Source organism: Oncorhynchus clarkii, chromosome 12 (assembly GCF_045791955.1).
Source record: "Oncorhynchus clarkii lewisi isolate Uvic-CL-2024 chromosome 12, UVic_Ocla_1.0, whole genome shotgun sequence".
Classification (NCBI taxonomy): Eukaryota; Metazoa; Chordata; class Actinopteri; order Salmoniformes; family Salmonidae; genus Oncorhynchus; species Oncorhynchus clarkii.
In genome coordinates, this window is record NC_092158.1 from 32,305,140 (window position 1) to 32,330,961 (window position 25,822).

General features: G+C 42.4%; 1 protein-coding gene across 3 annotated transcripts in view; it reads left to right on the plus strand.

The window, feature by feature from the left end:
* The window catches only part of LOC139423078 (glycerophosphodiester phosphodiesterase domain-containing protein 5-like), a 51,534-nt gene that overhangs the window by 20,945 nt on the left and 4,767 nt on the right, over positions 1-25,822 (plus strand). For all 3 annotated transcript variants that reach the window (XM_071174707.1, XM_071174705.1, XM_071174708.1), the window contains exons 3-13: positions 13,683-13,786; positions 13,997-14,090; positions 14,200-14,259; positions 14,369-14,467; positions 14,569-14,662; positions 14,867-15,012; positions 16,882-16,964; positions 17,340-17,490; positions 17,696-17,917; positions 18,025-18,170; positions 18,357-18,504. In XM_071174707.1, the coding sequence (XP_071030808.1) occupies positions 13,683-13,786; positions 13,997-14,090; positions 14,200-14,259; positions 14,369-14,467; positions 14,569-14,662; positions 14,867-15,012; positions 16,882-16,964; positions 17,340-17,490; positions 17,696-17,917; positions 18,025-18,170; positions 18,357-18,504 (1,347 nt within the window). The remainder of the gene's footprint in view (positions 1-13,682; positions 13,787-13,996; positions 14,091-14,199; positions 14,260-14,368; positions 14,468-14,568; positions 14,663-14,866; positions 15,013-16,881; positions 16,965-17,339; positions 17,491-17,695; positions 17,918-18,024; positions 18,171-18,356; positions 18,505-25,822) is intronic.

The window sequence follows — 25,822 nt, forward strand, 5'->3', positions numbered from 1 at the left end:
ATGGCAGGCATTGGCAGCCATAAGCTTAGTGTAGAAGTCAATGGGGTGTTTTAATGTAATGCTTTGACCCAGACTCCCAGCTGTGTGTGACGCAGACTGGAGTATTACAGCCACTCCTGCTGTACTTGACTTGTCATTAGACTATAAAGACCCAGTAGGTTGTCCATAAATTAGGCCAGTTAGGGAATGTGTAAGCGGGGCATTAATGAAGTGCTGACCAAGAGAAAAAATATGAACATACAGCTGCACGCCTACTTTCCCTCTCTCCATTTACAAAGCAGAATGTAGTCACTCACACACACATGCACACCAAGGTTATTATAATTTTGTGTTTTTATATTAGTATATATTTCTATTAGTTTCAAGATTTTTATTTGAAATTCAGTTTAGTTTCAGTCAGTTTTTAGATCTGATTTACTAGTTTTTAGTTAGTTTAAGTTTTATAAAAACATTTCTATTTAGGTTTTATGTTATTTGGTTTCAGTTTTAGTGTTAGGGACAGAAAGTAGCCTATGTGTGGGAGGCTAGGAGCCATTTATGTTTAGTATAGTTTTGGTGTTTTTTGAGATGTCACTTCTTGCCACTGTGGTGCAGTAATGGCATAAGGTGATGGGTCAGGTCCTGAGTTATAGTCCAAGATAGACACCCGTTGTTTCAAATGTAATTTACTCACGTTCACATACCCCGTTTCATGGTGGTTGCCATCTGCTTTATAGAGCCGATAGCTAGCACTCAGTGTGCACTGGAACAAGCGCGAGCAGCGTCATCACATCATCCAGAAGCATGGCAGACATTGAACAAAAATATAAACGTAACATGCAACAATTTCAATGATTTCACTGGGTTACAGTTCATATAAGGAAATCAGTCAATTTAAATAAATTAATTAGGCCCTAATCTATGAAGATTAGGGCTGAAGAACAGTCATGGGCCCACCCAATTGAGAGCCAGGCCCAGCCAATCAAAAGCCCACAAAACGGCTTTATTACAGACAGAAATACTCAGCTGTTTCATCAGCTGTCCGGGTGACTGGTCTCAGATGATCCTGCAGGTGGCGGCTCCCGCAGGAGGCTGCTTATGGTATAGAAATTAACATTCAATTCTCTGGCAGCAGCTTTTGTGGACATTCTTGCAATCAGCATGCCAATTGCATGCTCCCTCAGAACTTGAGACATCTGTGGCATTGTGTTACAAAACTGCACATTTTAGAGTGGCCTTTTATTGTCCCCAGCACAAGGTGTGTAATGTGTGTAATGCACCTGTGTAATTATCATGCTGTTTAATCAGCTTCTTGATATGCCACACCTGTCAGGTTGGTGGATTATCTTGGCAAATGAGAAATGTTTACTAACAGGGATGTAAACAAATTTGTGCACACAATTTGAGAGAAATGTTTTTTGTGCGTATAGAACAATTCTAGGATAATTTATTTCAGCTCATGAAACATGGGACCAACACCTTGCATATTGCGTTTATTTTTTTGTGAAGTATAAATGTTAATATCTTTGGCTGTGAGTGATGGAAAAAAATATTTACTTGACTAAAGGTGATGACTAAGGCGTCTTATTTGCAATTTTCAGTGTGGACTACTCCATGGCAATTATCTTTTTGGGCTTGAATTCAGCTAAACTGCAATACCGAAAGAAAGAAAAAAGTCCTCTGGGTACAGTGGAAAGTGTGCTTCTAGACCGGAACCCTGTGGCCTTGGTCAGGTCATAGGTTAGGTTAAGTTTAAAGGTACACTCAGTGAGATGTTGTAGCTTAATGAAGTAAACAGTAGTAGTGGGTCAATTTCCACCACAACCAGGAGCATTGTAGTGCGAGGTTAAACTTCTCAGCTGTTTTGGTCCCGTAACTACCCGGTTGTAGCAGCGTGACGCACACCCGTGCACATGTGCAGATACTCTGTGTGACTATGTGAGAGCAAAGTCTTGCATAATGTTCATCTCATTGGGTGTGTTCGAGTAGTAAGGCTAACAACACCAACTGTACGGAAGTCGACGAGTGTAGTTGGGAGAGATGAATCTGTGACAGCTGAACAGCAAGGCTCAGATTAACAGGCATATTGTTTATAAATGTTTAAATAAGTGTGTCTTAATCCCCATATCACACACTTACAAACTGAAAACATAACATGTGTATAATGAATTGGTAAGAGAGTCTCAAATGTCACTTTCATTTGTATCCTCTGTTCTGCTTGTATGTTTAGAATCGCTTTAAAGTTGCAGTCACATCTTTGGTCACGTTCGCGGAGGTCAACCAAAAACACCCTAATGATTAGCCAGACAAATATTGCCTTCCACTAACCAGGAATTGTCTGCATGGTGCAGTTGGTGAGGATGCAGCTAACAAAACACGTTCCCAAAACGTTTGAGAATGTTCCCTAAAGAGTCTCATTAGGTCATTAACTAACGTTTTCATAGGAATGTTTCCATTATGTACAAGGAATATTTCCAAGAGATCATTCCCTTAATGTCAAATAGAACTTACCCAGAACGTGGTTACCAATTTAAGATATTCATGTTCTAGACACGTTTCATGGTAACGTTGCAAGAACATTGTGTCCAGACGGTTGCCGTGTTCTCAGAACATAAGATATGAATGTTCTAGACATGTCTCATGTGTCCAGTTTTCTGAGGGTTAGGAGAATATTCCATCAACGTCCCACCAAACATACACAGAACATGGTTGCCATGTTCTCAGAATCTAAGATGTTAATGTTCTAGACATGTTTCATGTTGCAAGAACATTTCTCTGTATCAGTTGTCAGAACGTCGCCTGATGTTCCCAAAGAAACAATACCCCAAAAATTAATGTTTCGTTAACATAATGCCTTGTTACTTTTGCAGAGCCGATCAAGGCCCTGATTAGTGAACCACTGATCCATTCATAGGTCTTTGTCTTTTGGCAAGGTTAGAGATACTTTCACACCGACACATTGCTTTTAACATGCAGTTTTCAACTTACATATTTTACATAAATAATTTCATTGTGCATGTTCATGTATATAGTAATTATTAATCATGTCTTCACCTGAGATTTAAACTCAAAACCTCTTGGTCCACGATACTCTGATCTTTCCACTACGCTACCATGTCTGTGTCAGATGTCAGTTAATCTGACGAGTCTCATCGTTGATTTGACTTACTTATTTCAGCGATTTTAAAGGCTTTTTGTATAGTTGTCTAATGTTGGTGGGGCATGTTAACCTGTTTTATTGTTACTCCGGAATCACTAAGATTGAATAAAAATAGTTTTTCTTGAGTGTACTTTTATCAGAGCTGAGATTTATATCAAAGTTGCATTCATCTATTCCTTACACCAATCAAGTAGATTCATCTACATAAGTTCCTAGGTAGGAGGAGTTTCTTCTGGACAGGGCCTAACTATAGTGGCCCAATAAGCACATGCCCTTCAGATATCCCTTATTGGGACAGTGGTTAGGGTGTTTGACATTGTTGCTGGTGGCCTCGGATTGAGGCCCAGTAGGGGAGTCACCATACTCTTACATTTTCAGTAATATACAGTTGAAGTCAGAAGTTTACATACACCTTAGCCAAATACATTAAAACTCAGGTTCACAATTCCTGACATTTAATCCTAGGTTCAATTCCCTGTCTTAGGTCAGTTAGGCTCACCACATTATTTTAAGAATGTGAAATGTCAGAATAATAGTAGAGAGAATTAATTATTTCAGCTTTTTTCTTTCATCACATTCCCAGTGGGTCAGAAGTGTACATATACTCAATTAGTATTTGGTAGCATTGCCTTTAAATTGTTTAACTTGGGTCAAAGGTTTCGGGTAGCCTTCCACAAGCTTCCCACAAAAAGTTGGGTGAATTTTGGCCCATTCCTCCTGACAGAGCTTGTGTAACTGAGTCAGGTTTGTAGGCCTCCTTGCTCGCACACACTTTTTCAGTTCTACCAACAAATTTTCTCTGGGATTGAGGTCAGGGCTTTGTGATGGCCACTCCAATACCTTGACTTTGTTGTCCTTAAGCCATTTTGCCACAACTTTGGAAGTATGCTTGGGGTCATTATCCATTTGGAAGACCCATTTGCGACCAAGCTTTAACTTCCTGACTGATGTCTTGAGATGTTGCTTCAATATATCCACATAATTTTTCTGCCTCATGATGCCATGCATTTTGTGAAGTGCACGAGTCCCTCCTGCAGCAAAGCAGGGATGGGGTTCTTCAGCTTGCAAGCCTCCCCCTTTTTCCTCCAAAAATAACGATGGTCATTATGGCCAAACAGTTCTATTTTTGTTTCATCAGACCAGAGGACATTTCTACAAAAAGTATGATCTTTGTCCCCATGTGCAGTTGCAAACCGTAGTCTGGCTTTTTTATGGCGGTTTTGGAGCAGTGGCTTCTTCCTTGCTGAGCGGCCTTTCAGGTTATGTCGATATAGGACTCGTTTTACTGTGGATATAGATATAGTGCCTTGCGAAAGTATTCGGCCCCCTTGAACTTTGCGACCTTTTGCCACATTTCAGGCTTCAAACATAAAGATATAAAACTGTATTTTTTTGTGAAGAATCAACAACAAGTGGGACACAATCATGAAGTGGAACGACATTTATTGGATATTTCAAACTTTTTTAACAAATCAAAAACTGAAAAATTGGGCGTGCAAAATTATTCAGCCCCCTTAAGTTAATACTTTTTAGCGCCACCTTTTGCTGCGATTACAGCTGTGAGTCGCTTGGGGTATGTCTCTATCAGTTTTGCACATCGAGAGACTGAAATTTTTTCCCATTCCTCCTTGCAAAACAGCTCGAGCTCAGTGAGGTTGGATGGAGTGCATTTGTGAACAGCAGTTTTCAGTTCTTTCCACAGATTCTCGATTGGATTCAGGTCTGGACTTTGACTTGGCCATTCTAACACCTGGATATGTTTATTTATGAACCATTCCATTGTAGATTTTGCTTTATGTTTTGGATCATTGTCTTGTTGGAAGACAAATCTCCGTCCCAGTCTCAGGTCTTTTGCAGACTCCATCAGGTTTTCTTCCAGAATGGTCCTGTATTTGGCTCCATCCATCTTCCCATCAATTTTAACCATCTTCCCTGTCCCTGCTGAAGAAAAGCAGGCCCAAACCATGATGCTGCCACCACCATGTTTGACAGTGGGGATGGTGTGTTCAGCTGTGTTGCTTTTACGCCAAACATAACGTTTTGCATTGTTGCCAAAAAGTTCAATTTTGGTTTCATCTGACCAGAGCACCTTCTTCCACATGTTTGGTGTGTCTCCCAGGTGGCTTGTGGCAAACTTTAAACGACACTTTTTATGGATATCTTTAAGAAATGGCTTTCTTCTTGCCACTCTTCCATAAAGGCCAGATTTGTGCAATATACGACTGATTTTTGTCCTATGGACAGAGTCTCCCACCTCAGCTGTAGATCTCTGCAGTTCATCCAGAGTGATCATGGGCCTCTTGGCTGCATCTCTGATCAGTCTTCTCCTTGTATGAGCTGAAAGTTTAGAGGGACGGCCAGGTCTTGGTAGATTTGCAGTGGTCTGATACTCCTTCCATTTCAATATTATCGCTTGCACAGTGCTCCTTGGGATGTTTAAGGCTTGGGAAATATTTTTGTATCCAAATCTGGCTTTAAACTTCTTCACAACAGTATCTCGGACCTGCCTGGTGTGTTCCTTGTTCTTCATGATGCTCTCTGCGCTTTTAACGGACCTCTGAGACTATCACAGTGCAGGTGCATTTTTACGGAGACTTGATTACACACAGGTGGATTGTATTTATCATCATTAGTCATTTAGGTCAACATTGGATCATTCAGAGATCCTCACTGAACTTCTGGAGAGAGTTTGCTGCACTGAAAGTAAAGGGGCTGAATAATTTTGCACGCCCAATTTTTCAGTTTTTGATTTGTTAAAAAAGTTTGAAATATCCAATAAATGTCGTTCCACTTCATGATTGTGTCCCACTTGTTGTTGATTCTTCACAAAAAAATACAGTTTTATATCTTTATGTTTGAAGCCTGAAATGTGGCAAAAGGTCGCAAAGTTCAAGGGGGCCGAATACTTTCGCAAGGCACTGTACTTTTGTACCCGCTTCCTCCAGCATCTTCACAAGGTCCTTTGCTGTTGTTCTGCACTTTTTGCACTAAAGTACGTTCACCTCTAGGAGACAGAACACGTCTCCTTCCTGAGCGGTATGATGGCTGCGTGGTCCCATGGTGTTTATACTTGCGTACTATTGTTTGTACAGATGAACGTGGTATCGTCAGGCGTTTGGAAATTGCTCCCAAGGATGAACCAGACTTGTGGAAGTCTACAATTATTTTTTTTCTGAGGTCTTGGCTGATTTCTTTTGATTTTCCCATGATGTCAAGCAAAGAGGCACTGAGTTGAAGGTATGCCCTGAAATACATCCACAGGTACACCTCCAATTGACTCAAATGATGTCAATTAGCCTATCAGAAGCTTGTAAAGCCATGACATAATTTTCTGGAATTTTCCAAGCTGTTTAAAGGCACAGTTAACTTAGTGTTTTGTAAACTTCTGACCCACTGGAATTGTGATACAGTGAATTACAAGTGCAATAATTAATAATCTGTAAACAATAGTTGTAAAAATTACTTGTGTCATGCACAAAGTAGATGTCCTAACCGACTTGCCAAAACTATAATTTCTTAACAAGAAATGTGTGAAGTGGTTGAAAAACGAGTTTTAATGACCCAAATCTAAGGGTATGTAAACTTCTGACTTCAACTGTGTACGTATATGTATGTACATTTTGTACTGCTCTTGGCATATAATTATTGTTTGGATAACCTTATTTGCTATTTTGTATTGAATAATTATTGTAATGTTTGTTTATGTGTCAAGGGATGGGCTATCAACTGGTAATTTGACACGAAAATACAAATGAATTCATACATTAATTTGTATAGATCTGAAACAACTTGATACCCTACATATACAAAAGTATATGGACACCCCTTCAAATTAGTGGAGTCGGCTATTTCGGGCACACCTGTTGCTGCCAGGTGTATAAAATAGAACACAGCCATGCAATCTCCATAGCAAAAACATTGTCATTAGAATGTCCTTACTGAAGAGCTCAGTGACTTTCAACATGGCACTGTCATAGGATGCCACCTTTCCAACAAGTTAGCTCATCAAATTTCTGCCCTGCTAGAGTTGCCCCGGTGAACGGTAAGTGCTGTTATTGTGAAGTGGAAATGTGTGGGAGTAAAAATGGCTCTGACGCCAAGTGGTATGCCACACAAGCTCACAGAACAGGACCACCGAGAGCTGAAGTGCGTAAAAATCGTCTGTCCTCAGTTGCAACACTCACTACCGAGTTCCAAACTGCCTCTGGAAGCAACGTCATGAAATGGGTTTCCATTTCCGAGCAGCTGCACGCAAGCCTAAGATCACCATGTGCAATACCAAGCGTTGGCTGGAGGGGTGTAAAGCTCGCAGCCATTGGACTCTGGAGCAGTGGAAACTCATTTGCTGGAGTGATGAATCATGCTTCTGTTACGGTTTTCTTCTGTCGATAGAGAGGAGGACCAAAATGCAGCGTGGTTATCTTTATACATCTTTAATGAAGATGATAAATGAACAATATACCAAAAAAAAACAAGAACCGTGAAAGCCAAACCAGCCCTATCTGGTGCAACAAACACAGAGACAGGAACAATCACCCACGAAACACTCAAATAATATGGCTGCCTAAATATGGTACCCAATCAGAGACAACGATAAACACCTGCCTCTGATTGAGAACCACTCTAGGCAACCATGGACTTACCTAGACTACTTCACTAAACCACAATCCCATAACCTACAAAAAAAACCCTGGACAAAACACACCACATAAATACCCATGTCACACCCTGGCCTGACCAAAATAATAAAGAAAACACAAAATACTAAGCATGACAGCTTCACTATCTGGCCGTCTGACCGACGAATCTGAATTTGGCAGATGCCAGCAGAACGCTACCTTCCCCAATAAATACTGCCTACTTTAAAGTTTGGTGGAAGATGAATAATGGTCTGGGGCTGTTTTTCATGGTTCGGGCTAGGACCATTAGTTCCAGTCAAGGGAAATTTTAATGCTACATTATTCAATTACATTTTGGACGATTCTGTGCTTCCAACTTTGTGGTAACAGTTTTGGTAGGCCCTTTCCTGTTTCAGCAAGGTCCATACAGAAATTGTTTGTCGAGATCAGTGTGGAAGAACTTGACTGGCTTGCACAGAGACCTGACATCAATCCAAGTCGAACACCTTTGGGATGAATTGGAACGCGGACTGCGAGCCAGGTCTCATCGCCCAACATCAGTTCCCGACCTCACTAATGATCTTGTGGCTGAATGGAAGCAAGTCCCCGCAGAAATGTTCCAACATCTAGTGGAAAGCCTTCCCTGAAGACTGGAAGCTGTTATAGCAGCAAAGGGTTGACCAACTCCATATTAATGCTCATGATTTTGGAATGAGATGTTCAACGAGCAGGTGTCCATATACTTTTGGCCATGTAGTGTATGTGAATATGGACCGTATGGAAAGTGTGTGTGTATAGACAGTATGGAAAGTATGTTGATGGGTTCAGATTTCTAAACTTTTTAAATGTTGTTAATCATCAGGTATACAAGAGACATGAGTAGTGCCGTAGTCTGGTTTATTCACCAGAAGTGAATTGTTATCTGTAGGAGGAATGTTTATGGTGGGTTCAAGGAAGGTTGGATAGGATCCAGGGGGCTTTGGGAGGTGCTGAGTAGAGGAGAGGCAATCACATGATTGCATTCACTGATAATGGTGGGGAGCTGTGGAGAAGTGAGAAAGGGGGTTGAGATCAGGTCGCCTTAAGGGAGAAGGAACAGTTTGTGGCCCGCATCACTTAATTTCCTGCCTAGTAATAAAGATGTAATGTTAAGAGAGGAGAATCCACCCAATTTGGGGTATATATACTACCACTGGTGGAAATATGTCTTTGTCTTATGCAGCTGTATGACCCAATGGGGGAATCAAATCAAATCAAATTTATTTATATAGCCCTCCCTTACATTAGCTGATATCTCAAAGTGCTGTACAGAAACCCAGCCTAAAACCCCAAACAGCAAGCAATGCAGGTGTAGAAGCACGGTGGCTAGGAAAAACTCCCTAGAAAGGCCAAAACCTAGGAAGAAACCTAGAGAGGAACCAGGCTATGAGGCGTGGCCAGTCCTCTTCTGGCTGTGCCGGGTGGAGATTATAACAGAACATGGCCAAGATGTTCAAATGTTCATAAATGACCAGCATGGTCAAATAATAATAATCACAGTAGTTGTCGAGGGTGCAACAAGTCAGCACCTCAGGAGTAAATGTCAGTTGGCTTTTCATAGCCGATCATTAAGAGTATTTCTACCGCTCCTGCTGTCTCTAGAGAGTTGAAAACAGCAGGTCTGGGACAGGTAGCACATCCGGTGAACAGGTCAGGATTCCATAGCCGCAGGCAGAACAGTTGAAACTGGAGCAGCAGCACAGCCAGTTGGACTGGGGACAGCAAGGAGTCATCATGCCAGGTAGTCCTGAGGCATGGTCCTAGGGCTCAGGTCCTCCGAGAGAGAGAAAGAAAGAAAGAGAGAAAAGGTGAATTAGAGAGAGCACACTTAAATTCACACAGGACACCGGATATAAACTCGGTTTAATAAGCTTTACTAATCGTCCGTGAGTTTTAATAGGTTAATTTAGAACTTAACAAAGTGAATATTAAAGGTTTGTATTACAGTAGTTATATAGATGAGCCATGACTAGAATACTGTATATTAATATAAATTGGGTAAAACATTACGTAAACATTATTGAAATAACCAGTGTTCTCTTAGGTGCAGCTTAGAGTATCAGGTGGTAACGGCTAGTGACATTAATTGAGGTTCAGGGCAGGGTACTGGCCGGAGGTCGGCTAGTGGTGACTGTCTGAAGGCCTGGAGATAGAAGCTATTTATCAGTTTCTCGGTCCCAGCTGTGATGCACCTGTACTGTCTCCGCCTTTTTAGATGGTAGCGGAGTGAACAGGCTGTGGCTCGGGTGGCTGGGGTCCTTGATGATTTTCTTGGCCTTCCTTTGACACCGGGTACTGTAGATGTCCTGTTGGGCAGGCAGCGTGCCACCGACGATGCCTTGGGCTGACCACACCACTCTCTGAGGAGCCCTGCCATTGCAGACGTTGCAATTGCCCCACAGAGGTGCTGAGCTTCCACCCCTGTGAGGCCTCCGTGTTGAGGATCAGCGTGGCAGAGGTGTTGTTGCCTACTTTCACCACTTAGGGTCAGCCCGTCAGGAAGTCCAGGACCCAGTTGCACGGGAGGGGTTCAGATCAAGAGCCCTGAGCTTAGTGATGAGCTTGGAGGGAACTATGGTGTTGAAGGCTGAGCAGTGGTCGATGAGCAGCTTTCTTACATAGGTATTTCTCTTGTCCAGGTGGGATAGGGCAGTGTGCAGTGCAATGGCGATTGCGTCATCCGTGGATCTGTTGGGCTGTATGCAAACTCTAGTGTGTCTCTGGTATACTCAGACTAAATGCAACTCTCTAACAATACTTATTTATATCAGTCTTATTATTAGAGTTCATTCTGATATTGACTTGGCCTTTGAGATCGTACTGCTGTGATTCCCAGTCCTGAGTTGATCCTCCTGTGTTTGTATATCATTGCTTGCTGGTACTTTGTGGTAGGCTGGTATTTCTCAGAAACAGATTAGCTCTTTCCTGCTCTTCCAGCCAATAGAGAACTTTGTAATAAATGACCTAGAAATACTTTCGCTCAACACTAGCACACCATGAAGCAGCCCATGCTGAGCAGGAGTGAGGAGGGAATTCCAGCTGGAGGTCATTTTATGATCCATAGCTCAATCATACGTTGCAAGTTATTATTGAGGCACAAAGCATCAATATTCGCATTGTAGAATTGCACCTTATTTTTTATGTACATATTTCCATGTAGTACCACACACCTGATATTGAAAAATCCATAGGATAACATGTGTGTGTGTGTACTTTATAATACAGTAGCGAGATGTGAACTGTATGTCTGAGAAGGTTTGTCGGTAATGGCAACCAGTCATACTGGTTGTCTGATTAAGCGCATTCATGGTGATTAATCAGTGTTCTTCTCAGTAGATGTAACAGTGTGGTAGATCAGCACTGCCTATTAGGGTTATAATTAGCAGGCTGTGAAGACGTTAGAGAGGGAAGGAGAAGGATGGCCAGACACCGTCTGGGTGCCCATATGCTACTGTGCTCTGGAGGAGGATGTAATGGGATTGGAAGTACGTCAGGATTAGACGTCATCAGCTTGGTGACAATGAATGAGTCACCCACTGTAATGTGTTGTCTGCTAAATGTGTACAAAATATCCTTCTCCTTGGTTCTCTCCTAACACTAGCTAACTTCCTGAATTAACGGCATCGGAAATTAATTTCACCCCAAACCTGCTTTGGAGAGATTCCTCCGACTGTTCTTGAGTGAATGTGAGATTCACCATGTGACTGTGGCTGTAGTCCTACACCTATGCACTTTCAGCTCACTGTAAGTTGACCAATTAAATACTACAACCTGACTTTGTCAGAGCCCCTGCCCCACTGTCACTTTGTATTACCTCTATTACCTTAGTCGCATTAGGTCTAGGGTCTAACTTTACTGCTTACACACACACACACACACATACACATACACATACACACACAGTCAAGTCAAGGCTGTAAAGTATTGTGCAGGACAAGGTAATTGAATGTCTCAAGTAGTGTGGTGGTTACCTCAGAAACCAGAATTCATTAAAACAGCAGCCCTCTACTCTCCCATTCTCCCCTGTGCATTAACTCTAACCTGCAGAAGGTGAGACCTCTCTGATCAGGTTTCTCATCTTTCCTCTGAGTGCAGTGTGAAGTGTTAATGTGGTATTCCACTCTAACCACACATCTACACACCTCTAATAATAGACTGGAGGAGATGTGGAGGAAATGCCGCACTAGTCTGGCCAGCATGAGGTGTAAAACTGATCACTGGTCAACTCCAACTGGCTGTGGTCTGACCTGGGCCACGTTCAGTAGGCAATCGTTGTAGAACTTTGCAGAAAGAGATGTCATGAATAGCGCTGACATGATACCATATTCTTTATAATCCTTGGGAAATTTGCTCTTCCGCAACGTTGTGCCCTGCTGCATGGGCCCTTGACCTGTCTTATCCCCCTCAATCCAGTTCATTACTTTGGGGGAAGTGCCTGGTAATCTGTCCAAACCTTCTCCTATACTTTCACTCTATAAGTCAAACCAGAGGACAGACAAAAGGTGAAGGTTCTGTTAGCAATCAAGGGAAAATGTATTTTTATTTAAGAGGTCAGGTGTTGTAGAATTGTTTTTACTCTTAGGACTTTTTGCCTTTGTGTGATTGTTTAAGCTTAAAGTCGTGTAATGTTATGTTAAAAGTGTTATAGAATATAAATGTGACCGATCGCCTCGATTCGGTCTTATGTAGCAGAATTAGAAATGGTGTTTTTTTACACTGGATAAAAGTAGAGACTAAGAGCTAAAAAATTGTAAAACACACTGCAGTTGGAGAACAATGGGAATGTATTTTTTCTTTTAAAAATGTCCCTTGAATGTTTTGGTATATCTTCTGGAGAATCCAAAAAATGTCCCTTGAATGTTTTGGTATATCTTCTGGAGAATCCAAAAAATGGCCCTTGAATGTTTTGGTATACCTTCTGGAGAATCCAAAAAATGGCCCTTGAATGTTTTGGTATACCTTCTGGAGAATCCAAAAAATGGCCCTTGAATGTTTTGGTATACCTTCTGGAGAATCCATTCAGCATCGTTCACACCCTCTTAACCCTTAGCCCCACCCATCTCTTTAACGATTCACATGTGAGGCCATTTGCTAAACAGAGTGATTCGTTTAGTAAACAACCAAAGATTTCAAGACTAAACGTGGTAAAAGTATTAGCCTACAATATAACAATATCAAAAACAGAAAGTGTCCAGATAAAAATAATATTTTTGAATTATTAGATTATGCTTACCTGACACGCTTGTCTAAATTGATGGGTTATGTGAAATAAATGCTATAACCACTCCCCAGCCACATCGAGTTAAGTGGATGAGTCACTATTCTCTAGACTTGTACACATGTTCATGAAATACAATAGATGGCCGTAATCACCCCCGGGCACCTGGCTATCTTGATGGGTCATGTAATTATCTGGCGAAGTGTTTTGTTTAGACATGTAGTCTTTTGTCTTTTGTTTAAACATGTAGCTAACTAAACAATGAAGCGGCATTATCCCAACTCATACTACTACCAACCATTACAAACATTGTCATAGCTGTAATATAAATCTGCAGGTAGCTAAAGCTAACCAACCCGGTTCAATGTTAGCTACAGTAGCTAACATTAGGCTATAACGAAGAATGGAAATAGTTTTCCAAGGCTAAACCAACTAGGCTCGCCATTTAGCAATTGTATTTGTATTTACGGATGGAATACAAGTTTGTTATTAAGGAACTTGAAAGTTCACTTGTTCCAGAAGGCATTTGTGCCCGCCAAAAAACATTTTGATAAAAAAATGTTTTATGTTCAAATGACTCACCTGTGAAGTAGTGACGTGTGACATATGCCTAATTTCCTGAAACGATTCACAAATGTCTTCTTCTTGTCTGTTGTGTGTTCACCAGTGGGAGTGTGCATGGTTCATCATCTTGTGCAGCACCTTCTCCTTGCTCCTCTTCTGGGCTTACTTCTGGTTGGAGGCCCACAATGACTACAACCAATTCAACTGGTGAGTGGGGCAGTTAATCCTTACCAGAGTGACTGTGAGCTGTTTGTACCATTGTTTCTGTCCTTCAGAAGCACTCTCTCTTTTGAGCAGTTTTAAATTAGTAATTGAATGTGTGCATATTTCAATATCTCCTAGAAGGGCTTGTCTGTTTCATCCTCTTCTTGTCAAGGCACTGGTTCACCTTCCCCACCCGTTGTCTCTCATCCTCAGGTTACTATACAACCGTTCTGGGGAATGGAAGGACGGGACTGTCCCCATTCTGGCAACCACCGCAGTTGGCTTTAGTTACATTACATTTTTAATGGTGAGTGAGTTACCCATGTTTGGTTATATGCTTATACACACAGTAAAGCACATGTTGCTGCAGCAGCTTCAGTATGATCTAACCTGATTGTGGCTCTGTTCGTTTCCAGATTTTAGCACTTTGTCATATTTCACTGGGACAGCAGCTGAACCTCTACTGGATCCACAAGGTAGGCTTCCAAATGAACTCTGACCTACGGAAATAAATACCGTGTTACTATTAGCCCTGCATAGGAATGTGTAGGACAAATCAAACTGTTAGTATGTTTTTTAACTCAGGTTGGTGTGTTGGCTGCCTTGATCACCACTGTCAGTGGCGTGGTCTCCATCGATGACGTCTGGGGGGACGAATGGGACATCATCCTCATATCTCTACAGGTCTACATCTCTATTTGTCTCCGTTTCTCTATTGGTCTTTTTTTAGATGTTTGTGTGTAAACAATGTTATAAAACTCCTGTCTTCCTGTGTTGTAATTCAGTCCACAGGGCCTTTCCTGCACATAGGAGCTCTGGCTGCCGTCACAGTGCTGGGCTGGCTAGTTGCTGAACAAGTGGTCCGTGCAGAGAGAACCAGTAAGTGTTGTGTTGGCTTAGGATTGGCTTTCACTGTAACTCTGACCAATAATACCAATATTGTACATATTACATTACATCATAATTAATATCATTGTAAACCATTATAACCATTAAGATGTTTGATAACAAACAATAACTGCAGCAGCATTCAGAAATTTGTGAGGCCTAATGTCCTCACTCTGTGGTCTTCCTCCTTCCCAGAGTTCCACATGATATTGCTGCTGGTTTACCTGAGTGTTCTGCTGGCCCTCTACATGGCTCCCCTCGCCATCTCCTCACCCTGCATCATGGACAAGAACAGCCTCAAATCTCGACCTGACGTCATTGGACGACGGGGAGCGCCAATGGTAAGGCAATGGCTCTACTCTCTAGCCTCTTCATGTAGATCATTAATTATTAAATAGGTATAAGCAATAATGGTGGCTGGAGTTCACAATCACATTCAATTTCAGAGCTGTTCTGCTTCAGGGTAATGAATGTACTGAATGTCTTGGAGCCCCAATAAAGAGCCCCATTAGCGAACACTATTTACTTGCTGGACAATGAAACAGTTCATTGGATAGGTGAAGTGCACAATCAGGTTCAAACAGGTCTGCTTTGTGACATGCACTGACTGTGCTGCCTTGACCTGGTAATGAGTGCAGGCTATATAGGGCCAGACAAACAGCATGTGTCCAGTCAGTGTATAACCTAGAGTCTATTGACGAACCGGTAATAATCATTTTTTAGTTTAAGCTAAAGATATATTTTTGCATGGGCTGTGTTTCAATCCACCGAAACACCTATGTCACCCTTCCACATCTGCGGTGGAAAGTGGCAGAGCTACAACGCTGTTTGTCAGACAAGGAGACATCCCGAAAACTGGTCTTCTCACAAAAACGTGTTTGGCCTACAAACTAATACAAACCACTCTATACAAAGGGGAGACTCTCACAAACACAATGTTCTCTGTTTTGCTCTATGACCCCTCACAAGTGTCACGGGACTCGTCTAAAGGTAACCCATACAAATGAAAAGAAGTATGGAGGTAGTTTTGTGACGTGTAAAAAAAAATACACAATTATTTCCTGACATATAGATATAGGACAGACACTTCAATACCTTATTTTTTGTGATTTATTTTTGGACTGTCTTTTTTGTGATTTAAGTATGTGTTATTCAATTTGTTTCTATGGGCTATAGTATTTTATTAAAGGCCAAATTCTATATATTATCAAAAATGAGTATATATATTTTTTTGACCTAAAGTGGTCCTAAAATTGTAGATCAAATAGCTAAAGGATCCATTGTATGACCTTCTTAAAACAATTCCATATGTCGCCCCCCTCCCCCAACGGAGTAGCTGTAGGTTCATTGATCGAGAGCACATTTGTTAGGATTGTAGATGTTTGGTTTGTTTTCTACTGTTGGTAGGGAACACAATAAACTGTCCTGTCCCGAAGCAGCTGGGTAAGTAAACATTGTTCCAGACCACTTGCTTTAAACAAATACACACTCACACTGTAGCCCAGACACACACTCTGCCTGTCTACCTGCCTTCAAATCACAAACACACACTCCACAAACACAAAAACACCAACACACACTTTCAGCCCGTCAGGGCTTGCCTCTATTGACTCCTGCTGTGGGTAATATGGTAGCTCTGTGGAAGGAGACAGGAGACCAGTGCCTGAAAGCTGCTTCCCAAAGGACAAGACAGATTCATTATTCTGTCTTTCTATGAGCTTTATTCTACAAACTCAGACAAGGACCTCTTCCCTCAGGAGAAATCAAAGGATCAATATATTCAGAAGTGGATTAGTATGTCTAACATTATACGGCTGTAGTAGGTTTGAGTTGTGGTGTAGATACCTGTCTTTGTCACAGAGAGCGAGGATTAATTTCATTGAAATGATGATGTCAGAGGTGTACTGCTGTAAATGCCTCTCTGTTTAAGTAAACGTGCCTCTCTGACATCCACTTGCTAGAAAGATCAATGGCTTTTTTACAGGTCTCACCAACCGCACCATTTGTACAACATTTAAAAAGCTTATGATAAAAGATAACTCCCGCACATACAATTACCTCTTTTGCTGACCTTTTACCTATTTATTAAAATAGTGAAATAATAATGCCACCCACCACTAGATCAAATGACCACCATCAGATTCTAACAACCTATAATAACCCATTATACCTCTCTAAGGCTGTCCCTCTGTCTGTGTCCTGTGCTGTAGCTGGCTCCAGAGAACACCCTGATGTCCTTCAACAAGGCTCTGCAGCAGGGGGTTAGCTCCTTGGAGGCCGACGTCACCGTCAGGTAACCAACCATACTCGACCAGCCAATAACCTTACCCCACCCCACCCTACCACCTCAATGTTTGGAGCAATGAGTTCTTTACAGTAGACTGGGAACGAATCAATAGCAACAATCTCAGGGTTTAAATGGTTATAGAGCAAATCTAAAGAGCCCCATTCTGTCGCTGCCTTTGATATAGTCAACATGTTTTAAGACCATTTTAATCTCACATCCATTCATTTTCAATGCATTATAGGCCTTTTATTACAGGCTCTTTTTTCCCCTTACATTGCCACAGAAACATATTCTTTATTTATGAAAGCAGTGACATAAGTGTAAATGACATATGTTGCTGGTTCAGTGATGTAAGTCTGTGGTCTCACCTCTCCCCTCCAGTCTGGACGGGGTGCCCTTCCTGATGCGAGACCGCACCTTGAAACGGACCACTGACATCGCCAAGGTCTTTCCAGACAGGCAGGATGAGGACGCCTCTCTCTTCAACTGGACAGAGATTCGCTCTCTAAATGCGGGGCAGTGGTTTTTGGAGGTACCTTTCTCTCTCTTTTCTCTCTCTCTCTCTCTCTCTCTCTCTCTCTCTCTCTGTATCTATACTCTCTTTCTCCTTGTATTGCTTTTTTTCTTTGTCTCTCCCTTCTCTAGTCTACCTCTCCCTCTCCCTACACCAAGACAATTTTAGAATGTATCTTTTTTTGCATCACCTCATAAAATAAATACCCTCTCTGTCTCTCCAGAACGACCCCTTCTGGACTGTTGGGTCTCTGACAGGGAGGGACCGGAACCGGATACGGAACCTGACAGTGTGTAGCCTGGTAGAGATGTTGCGTCTGGCTGCCAGGGCCAACCGGTCAGCCCTGTTGTATCTCCGCAGACCTCCCCCAGAACACCCACACTACAAGACCTGGATCATGGACACCCTGTGGGCCGTCCAGAGGTCTGGGATATCACAGAAGAGAGTGAGATGGGTCTCACTGAATCCTTATTAGTAATATTGGTAGAAAAGTGTGAATCAAAAAGCAGGTCCAGTCTCTTACCCTGTGTCTTGTGCCCTATTGCTCTTTAGGTGACGTGGACCCCGGACACAGACAGGGGCCGTGTCAGGGGGCTGCAGCAGACCTCATTGGAGAAGCTGTCAGTGGAGGAGCTCAGACACAGAGGCATCAGCAGCCTTACCCTGCGCTACTCACAGGCCAGCAACAAGGACATTCAGTAAGACATACCTACTGTTACTCTCAAACACTAACCCTAACCCTTCACATGCTGTGATCTTCCACAATCTTAACCGGACATACCCCAAGAATCTTATCTGGAAGGTCCACAAATGTTATCTAAATCCCTAACCTCACCCTGTATTACTCACAGGCCAGCATTTCCAATAACTATTTGTCTTTGTAGGGACTTCTTGGCAAACAACATGAGTGTGACGGTGTACCCAGTGAATGAGCCGTGGCTTTACTCAGTGCTGTGGTGCAGCGGGGTGTCTTCTGTCTCCTCTGACACCCCTCAGGTCCTCCGCAAGGTGCCTTACCCCATCTGGCTTATGGTAAGCAGCTCTGCCTTTTCTTTATTTTTACTGTTTTCTACGTTGATGAAGGGGGAAAAAATAACATTTTCTACATTGCAAGATAATAGTGAAGACATCAAAACTATGAAATCACATATATGGAATCATGTAGTAACCAAAAAAGTGCTAAAAAAATCCAAATATATTTTATATTTGAGATTCTTCAAAGTAGCCACCCTTCGCCTTGATTCTTTTGGCTATAACATGATTTCATATGTGTTATTTCATAGTTTTGATGTCTTCACTATTATTTTGCAATGTAGACAATGCTGTTACATTACAGTTATATTCTAAAATTGGTTAAATCTTTTTTCCCCCTCATCAATCTACACACTACCCCATAATTACAAAGCGAAAACAGGTTTTTAGACATTTTTGCAAATGTATTAAAAATGTAAAATACAAAAATACCTTATTTACATAACTATTCAGACCCTTTGCTTTGAGACTTGAAATTGTGCTCAGGTGCATCATGTTTCCATTGATCATCCTCAAGATGTTTCTGCAACTTGATTGGAGTCCACCTGTGGTAAATTCAATTGTTTGGACATGATTTGTAAAGGCACACACCTGTCTATATAAGGTCCCACGGTTGACAGTGCATGTCAGAGCAAAAATCAAGCCATGAGGTCGAAGGAATTGTCCGTAGAGCTCCGAGACAGGATTGTGTCGAGGCACAGATCTGGAGAAGTGTACCAAAAAAATCCCCAAGAACACCGTGGCCTCCATCATTCTTAAATGGAAGAAGTTTGGAACCATCAATAAACTTCGTAGAGCTAACTGCCTGACCAAACTGAGCAATCGGGAGAGAAGAGCCTTGGTCAGGGAGGTGACCAAGAACCCGATGGTCACTCTGACAGAGCTCCAGAGTTCCTCTGTGGCGATGGGAGAACCTTCCAGAAGGACAACCATCTCTGCAGCACTCCACCAATCAGACCTTTATGGTAGAGTGCCAGACGGAAGTCACTCCTCAGTAAAAGGCACATGATATCCCACTTGGAGTTTGCCAAGAGGCACCTAACCGACTATCAGGCCAAGATAAACAAGGTTCTCTGGTCTGTTGAAAAAAATATAGAACTCTTTGGCCTGAATCCCAAGCATCATGTCTGGAGGAAACCTGGCACCATCTCTACGGTGAAGCATGGTGGTGGCAGAATCAAGCTGTGGGGATGCTTTTCAGCGGCAGGGACTAGGAGACTAGTCAGAATCGAGGAAAAGATGAACGGAGCAAAGTACAAAGAGATCCTTGATGAAAACCTGCTCTAAGGCGCTCAGGAACTCAGCGCTCCAACAGGACAACGACCCTAAGCACACAGCCAAGACAATGCAGGAGTGGCTTTGGGACAAGTCTCTGAATGTCCTTGAGTGGCCCAGCCAGAGCCTGGATTTGAACCCGTTTAATTGTCTCTGGAGAGACCTGAAAATAGCTGTGCAGCAACGCTCCCCATCCAAACTGACAGAGCTTGAGCGGATCTGCACAGAAGAATTTGCGAAACGCCCCAAATACAGGTGTGCCAAGCATCTAGCATCAAATCAAGTTTGATTTGTCACATGTGCCAAATACAACAGGTGTAGACATTACAGTGAAATGCTTACTTACAAGCCCTTATTAACCAACAATGAAGTTTGAAGAAAATACCACAAAAAAAACTAAGAGATAAGAATAACAAATAATTAAAGAGCAGCAGTAAATAACAATAGCAGAGCTATATATAAGGGGTACCGTTACATGCCAGGGCACATGTGTCGAGGTAATTGAGGTAATATGTACATGTAGGTAGAGTTATTACAGTTTTTTTGGATTGCTTAAGCACGATTTTCAAAACAGGGCCCGTGTTTTCAAAACACTACACACAATTAGCACAACCACACACCCAAGTAGCAAAACACTACAGATCCTTTACAAAATTAAACACTCTTGTATAAACTATACACTTCTTTTTAAAAACCACACTTTGTTACCATATGAAACACACACGTTTCACATTACTATACTCTGTTGACACGAGTTACACTCTGCTGTGATAAACCTAAAACACTTTTAGCACTTCTACTTCCCTATGATTAGAGTAGGCTACTATCAACAAAGTACAAATATAATGTAAATTCACCAAACACTACACAAGACCAATGTTGCAGACTGAAGAAACTCATTTATTTCTCAACACGCCCAAAATGTTGACATTGAGATTCATAATACTGTAACCAAACGTCACTTTACATATTGTAAGTTCAAAAAAATAAATACAGTTTTTTTGGATTGCTTACACACTAAAATGAAAAGTAGTACACTATTAGCAAAACCTTACACTCAAGAAGCAAAACATCAGCCCATATTTGCACAACTATAAGCACATTGTCAACCTCACACTTGTTGCAAAACTCTACACACAGTGATTTGCAAAACACTAAACACACTTAACATACATTACACACAAAAATCTATCATGAAGTCACGTCCTTGCAATACCAAAGCACTGACTGTCAAATTACCACACCGTCCAACCAATTGGTTCAACACAGTCATCAGGTGTGCAAACACTCGTTTGCTTAATTGTAGACACACCAATCAGGTGTATAAGCACTATAAAAAGCAGCAGGTGAGTTCATCGGTCTTCAAGCACAATGGAAAGAGTCAGAGAAAGAGTAAGACGAGGAGGAGGAGGAGGAGGAGGAGGAGGACGACGACGACGAGGAGAACGAGAAGGACGAGGAGAACGAGGAGGACGACGAGGAGAACGAGGAGGACGAGGAGAACGAGGACGAGGAGGAGAACGAGGAGGAGGAGGAAGGGGAGGAAGAGGAAGAGGAAGACAAGAAGGTGCTCAAAGAGGACCGAATCTGACAAATGAGATCCACGCAACACTGGTTGACCACGTTGTCAACCACGGCCTGACGCAGAGGGAAGCTGGACTGCGCGTACAGCCAAATCTAAGCCGATATACAGTGGCAAGTGTGATGAGAACATTTCGACTGAAAATAGGTATTGTAAAAATATCATCATATCAAAAACATCTGCACGGTTTCAGTAACTGCTTACAGTACTGTATTCTATGCACTATCAGCACTTCTGTTACCTTTTCCAGTGAAATTACTGTACTATTGTATACTGTTTTTTTTCTACATAGGATTGAGTGTCAGGGACGACAAGGGGGAAGGCCTCCTATGTTCACAGAACAGCAAGAGAGGGAGATAGTAAACATGGTTTTGGCCAACAATGCTATAACACTCAAGCAGCTCCAAGCTAACATTGTCAATAACCACACCATTTTCAACGATATCCATCAGGTCTCAACATCAACACGCATCCTAAACAAAAAACATATTCAAATGAAGCAAATTTATCGAGTGCCTTTCGAGCGCAATTCCGAAAGGGTGAAACGACTGCGGCATGATTATGCAGAGGTATGTATTCACTTTAGCAGTGTGGTCTTGCATACTGTCTCACAATATTTTACTGTACTGTAATATGTATACTAGATCTACACTGAACGACACAATTTTGCCTGACACTGTTTTTCAGAGAGTTTTACGAATGGATGGAGAGGAGATCCAGCATGAGTTCATTTATGTAGATGAGGCTGGATTCAACCTGACGAGTACACGAAGGAGGGGAAGAAGCATCATTGGCCACAGTCAATGTCCAGGGCAACGTGGGGGTAATATAACACTGTGCAGCCATTACACAGAATGGGGTCCTCCAAAGTCATGCCTATATGGGCCCTTACAACACAGCACTCATACTTACATTCTTGGACCAATTGCACAACATAACAGCAGCAAATGGATCTGGCCAGAGAATTTCATCAACATCGCAGGCAATGTTGTCATTAGCAAGACACCTTGGAAAGAAACGTCTTGAATGAAGAATCCATCCTTGCATTGAAGCTACCGCCATCTGGTCACAGCCCTCCTCCATGGCTTGGATGAGGGGTACCTCAGCCTGGAACGGAGATCATATACCTTCCACCGCCATGCCGAGAAAAAACTATTCTATAGGGTTGAGGAATGGAGAGTATGGTGGAAGATATAGGACTGTGAAATGTGGATGTTGCTGAAACCAGTTCTGAACCAGAGCAGAGCGGTGGAAAGACACATTGTCCCAGACAACAATGTATTGCATATGATCGATTTGATTTGCTGCTGTTATGTTGTGCAATTGGTCCAAGAATGTAAGTATGAGGGCTGTGTTGTAAGGGCCCATATGAGCATGGTGGTGGAGGACCCCATTCTGGGTAATGGCTGCACGTTGCCCTGGGACATTGACTATAGCCCTGTGGCCAATGATGTTTCTTCCCCTCATTCGTGTACTCGTCAGGTTGAACCCAGCGTCATCTACGTAAATGAACTCATGCTGGATCTCCTCTCCATCCATTCGTAAAACAGTGTCAGGCAAAATTGTGTAGTTCAGTGTAGATCTAGTATACATATTACAGTACAGTAAAAGATTGTGAGACAGTATGCAAGATCACACTGCTAAAGTGAATACAAACCACTGCATAATCATGCTGCAGTCGTTTCACCCTTTCGGAATTGCGCTCGAAAGGCACTCGATAAATTTGCTTCATTTGAATATGTTTTTTTTTAGGATGCGTGCCAGTGTTGATGTTGAGACCTGATGATATCGTTGAAAATGACGTGGTTATTGACAATGTTAGCTTGGAGCTGCTTGAGTGTTATAGCATTGTTGGCCAAAACCATGTTTACTATCTCCCTCTCTTGCTGTTCTGTGAACATAGGAGGCCTTCCCCCTTGTCGTCCCTGACCCTCAATCCTATGTAGAAAAAAACAGTATACAATAGTGCAGTAGTTTCACAGGAAAAGGTAACAGAAGTGCTGATAGTGCATAGAATACAGTACTGTAAGCAGTTACTGAAACCGTGCAGATGTTTTTGATATGATGATATTTTTACAATACCTATTTTCCAGTCGAAATGTTCTCATCACACTTGCCACTGTATATCGGCTTAGATTTGGCTGTACTCGCAGTCCAGCCTCCCTCAGCGTCAGGCCGTGGTTGAAAACGTGGTCAACCAGTGTTGCGCGGATCTCATTTGTCAGATTCGGTCCTCTATGAGCACCTTCTTGTCTTCCTCTTCCTCTTCCTCCTCGTTCTCCTCCTCGTCCTCCTCGTTCTCCTCCACCTCCTCGTCGTCGTCGTCGTCGTCGTCCTCCTCCTCCTCCTCCTCCTCCTCGTCTTCCTCCTCCTCCTCCTCCTCCTCCTCCTCGTCTTACTCTTTCTCTGACTCTTTCCATTGTGCTTGAAGACCGATGAACTCACCTGCTGCTTTTTATAGTGCTTATACACCTGAGTGGTGTGTCTACAATTAAGCAAACGAGTGTTTGCACACCTGATGACTGTGTTGAACCAATTGGTTGGACGGTGTGGTAATTTGACAGTCAGTGCTTTGGTATTGCAAGGACGTGACTTCATGATAGATTTTTGTGTGTAATGTATGTTAAGTGTGTTTAGTCTTTTGCAAATCACTGTGTGTATAGTTTTTCAACATGTGTGAGGTTGACAATGTGCTTATAGTTGTGCACATATGGGCTGATGTTTTGATTTTTGAGTGTAAGGTTTTGATAATAGTGTACTACTTTTAATTTTAGTGTGTAAGCAATCCAAAAAAACTGTAAAGTGACTTTGCATAGATAATAACAGAGAGTAGCAGCAGCGTGGAAGAGGGTGGGGGGGCAATGCAAATAGTCTGGGTAGCCATTTGATTAGCTGTTCAGGAGTCTTATGGCTTGGGGGTAGAAGCTGTTAAGAATGAAAAGCATTTTGGAACTAGACTTGGCGCTCCGGTAACGCTTGCCATGCGGTAGCATATTGAACAGTCTATGACTAGGGTGGCTGGAGTCTTTGGCAATTTTTAGGGCCTTCCTCTGACACCGCGTGGTGAAGAGGTCCTGGATGGTAGGAAGTTTGGCCCCAGTGATGTTCTAGGCCGTACGCTCTACCCTCTGTAGGCCGAGCAGTTGCCATACCAGGCGGTGATGCAACCAGTCAGAAAATGCATAACATTTTGAGGTTCTGAGGACCCATTTCAGTCTCCTGAGGGGAAAAGGCATTGTCGTGCCCTTTTCACAACTGTCTTGGTGTGTTTGGACCATGATAGTTTATTGGTGATGTGTACACCAGCTCTCAACCTGCACCACTACAGCCCTGTTGATGAGAATGGGTGCGTTTTCTGTCCTCCTTTTCCTGTAATCCACAATCATGTCCTTTGTCTTGATCATGTTGAGGGAGAGGTTGTTATCCAGGCACCACACTGCAAGGTCTCTGACCTCCTCCCTATAGCCTGTCTCATCGTTTTCGGTGATCAGGCCTACCACTGTTGTGTTGTTGGCAAACTTAATGATGATGATGGAGTTGCTTGACCATCCAGTTATGGTTGAACATGGAGTACAGCAGGGGACTGAGCATCTATGCACTTATTGATGAATCCAGTGACTGATGTGGTGTACTCCTCAATGCCATCGGAAGAATATGAATCCAATAGCATATTCCAGTATGTACTTGCAAAACAGTCTTGTAGCTTAGCATTTAACCAGCAGCATACCACCCTGCATACCACTGCTGGCTTGCTTCTGAAGCTACGCAGGGTTCATCCTGGTCAGTCCCTGGATGGGAGACCAGGTGCTGCTAGAAGTGGTGTTGGAGTGCCAGTAGGAGGCACTCTTTCCTCTGGTCTAAAAAATATTCCAATACCCCAGGCAGCTGTTCTATCTTGTCGATGGACCAAAGACCCAGCCAGCTGTATGTTATTCATAACGTCATTCAGCCACGACTCGGTGAAACATGAGATATTACCGTTTTTTATGTCCCATTGGTAGGATAGTCTTGATCGGAGCACATCCATTTTGTTAATGATGATGGTTGCACATTGGCTAATAGTACTGATGGTAGTACTCACTCGCTATCGGATCCTTACAAAGCACCCTGACCTACGTCCCCGGTGTCTCTGTCTCTTATTCATGCCAATGACGGGGGTTTGGGCCTTGTCGGGTGTCTGAAATAAATCCTTTGCGTTCGACTTGTTAAAGAAAAAATCTTCGTCCAGTACGAGGTGAGTAATCGCTGTCCTGATATCCAGATGCTCTTTTCGTTGATAAGAGAAGGTGGAAGAAACATTATGTACAAAATAATTACAAATAACGTGCAAAAACACACACAATTGGTTAGGAGCCCGTAAAACGGCAGCCATCTCCTCCGGTGCCTTCGTTCAAGGGGAGGGTCATGTGAAAATGTTTTTTAGTTTGGGGAGGGGAGTGCATTTTTTTCATGACACCTTGT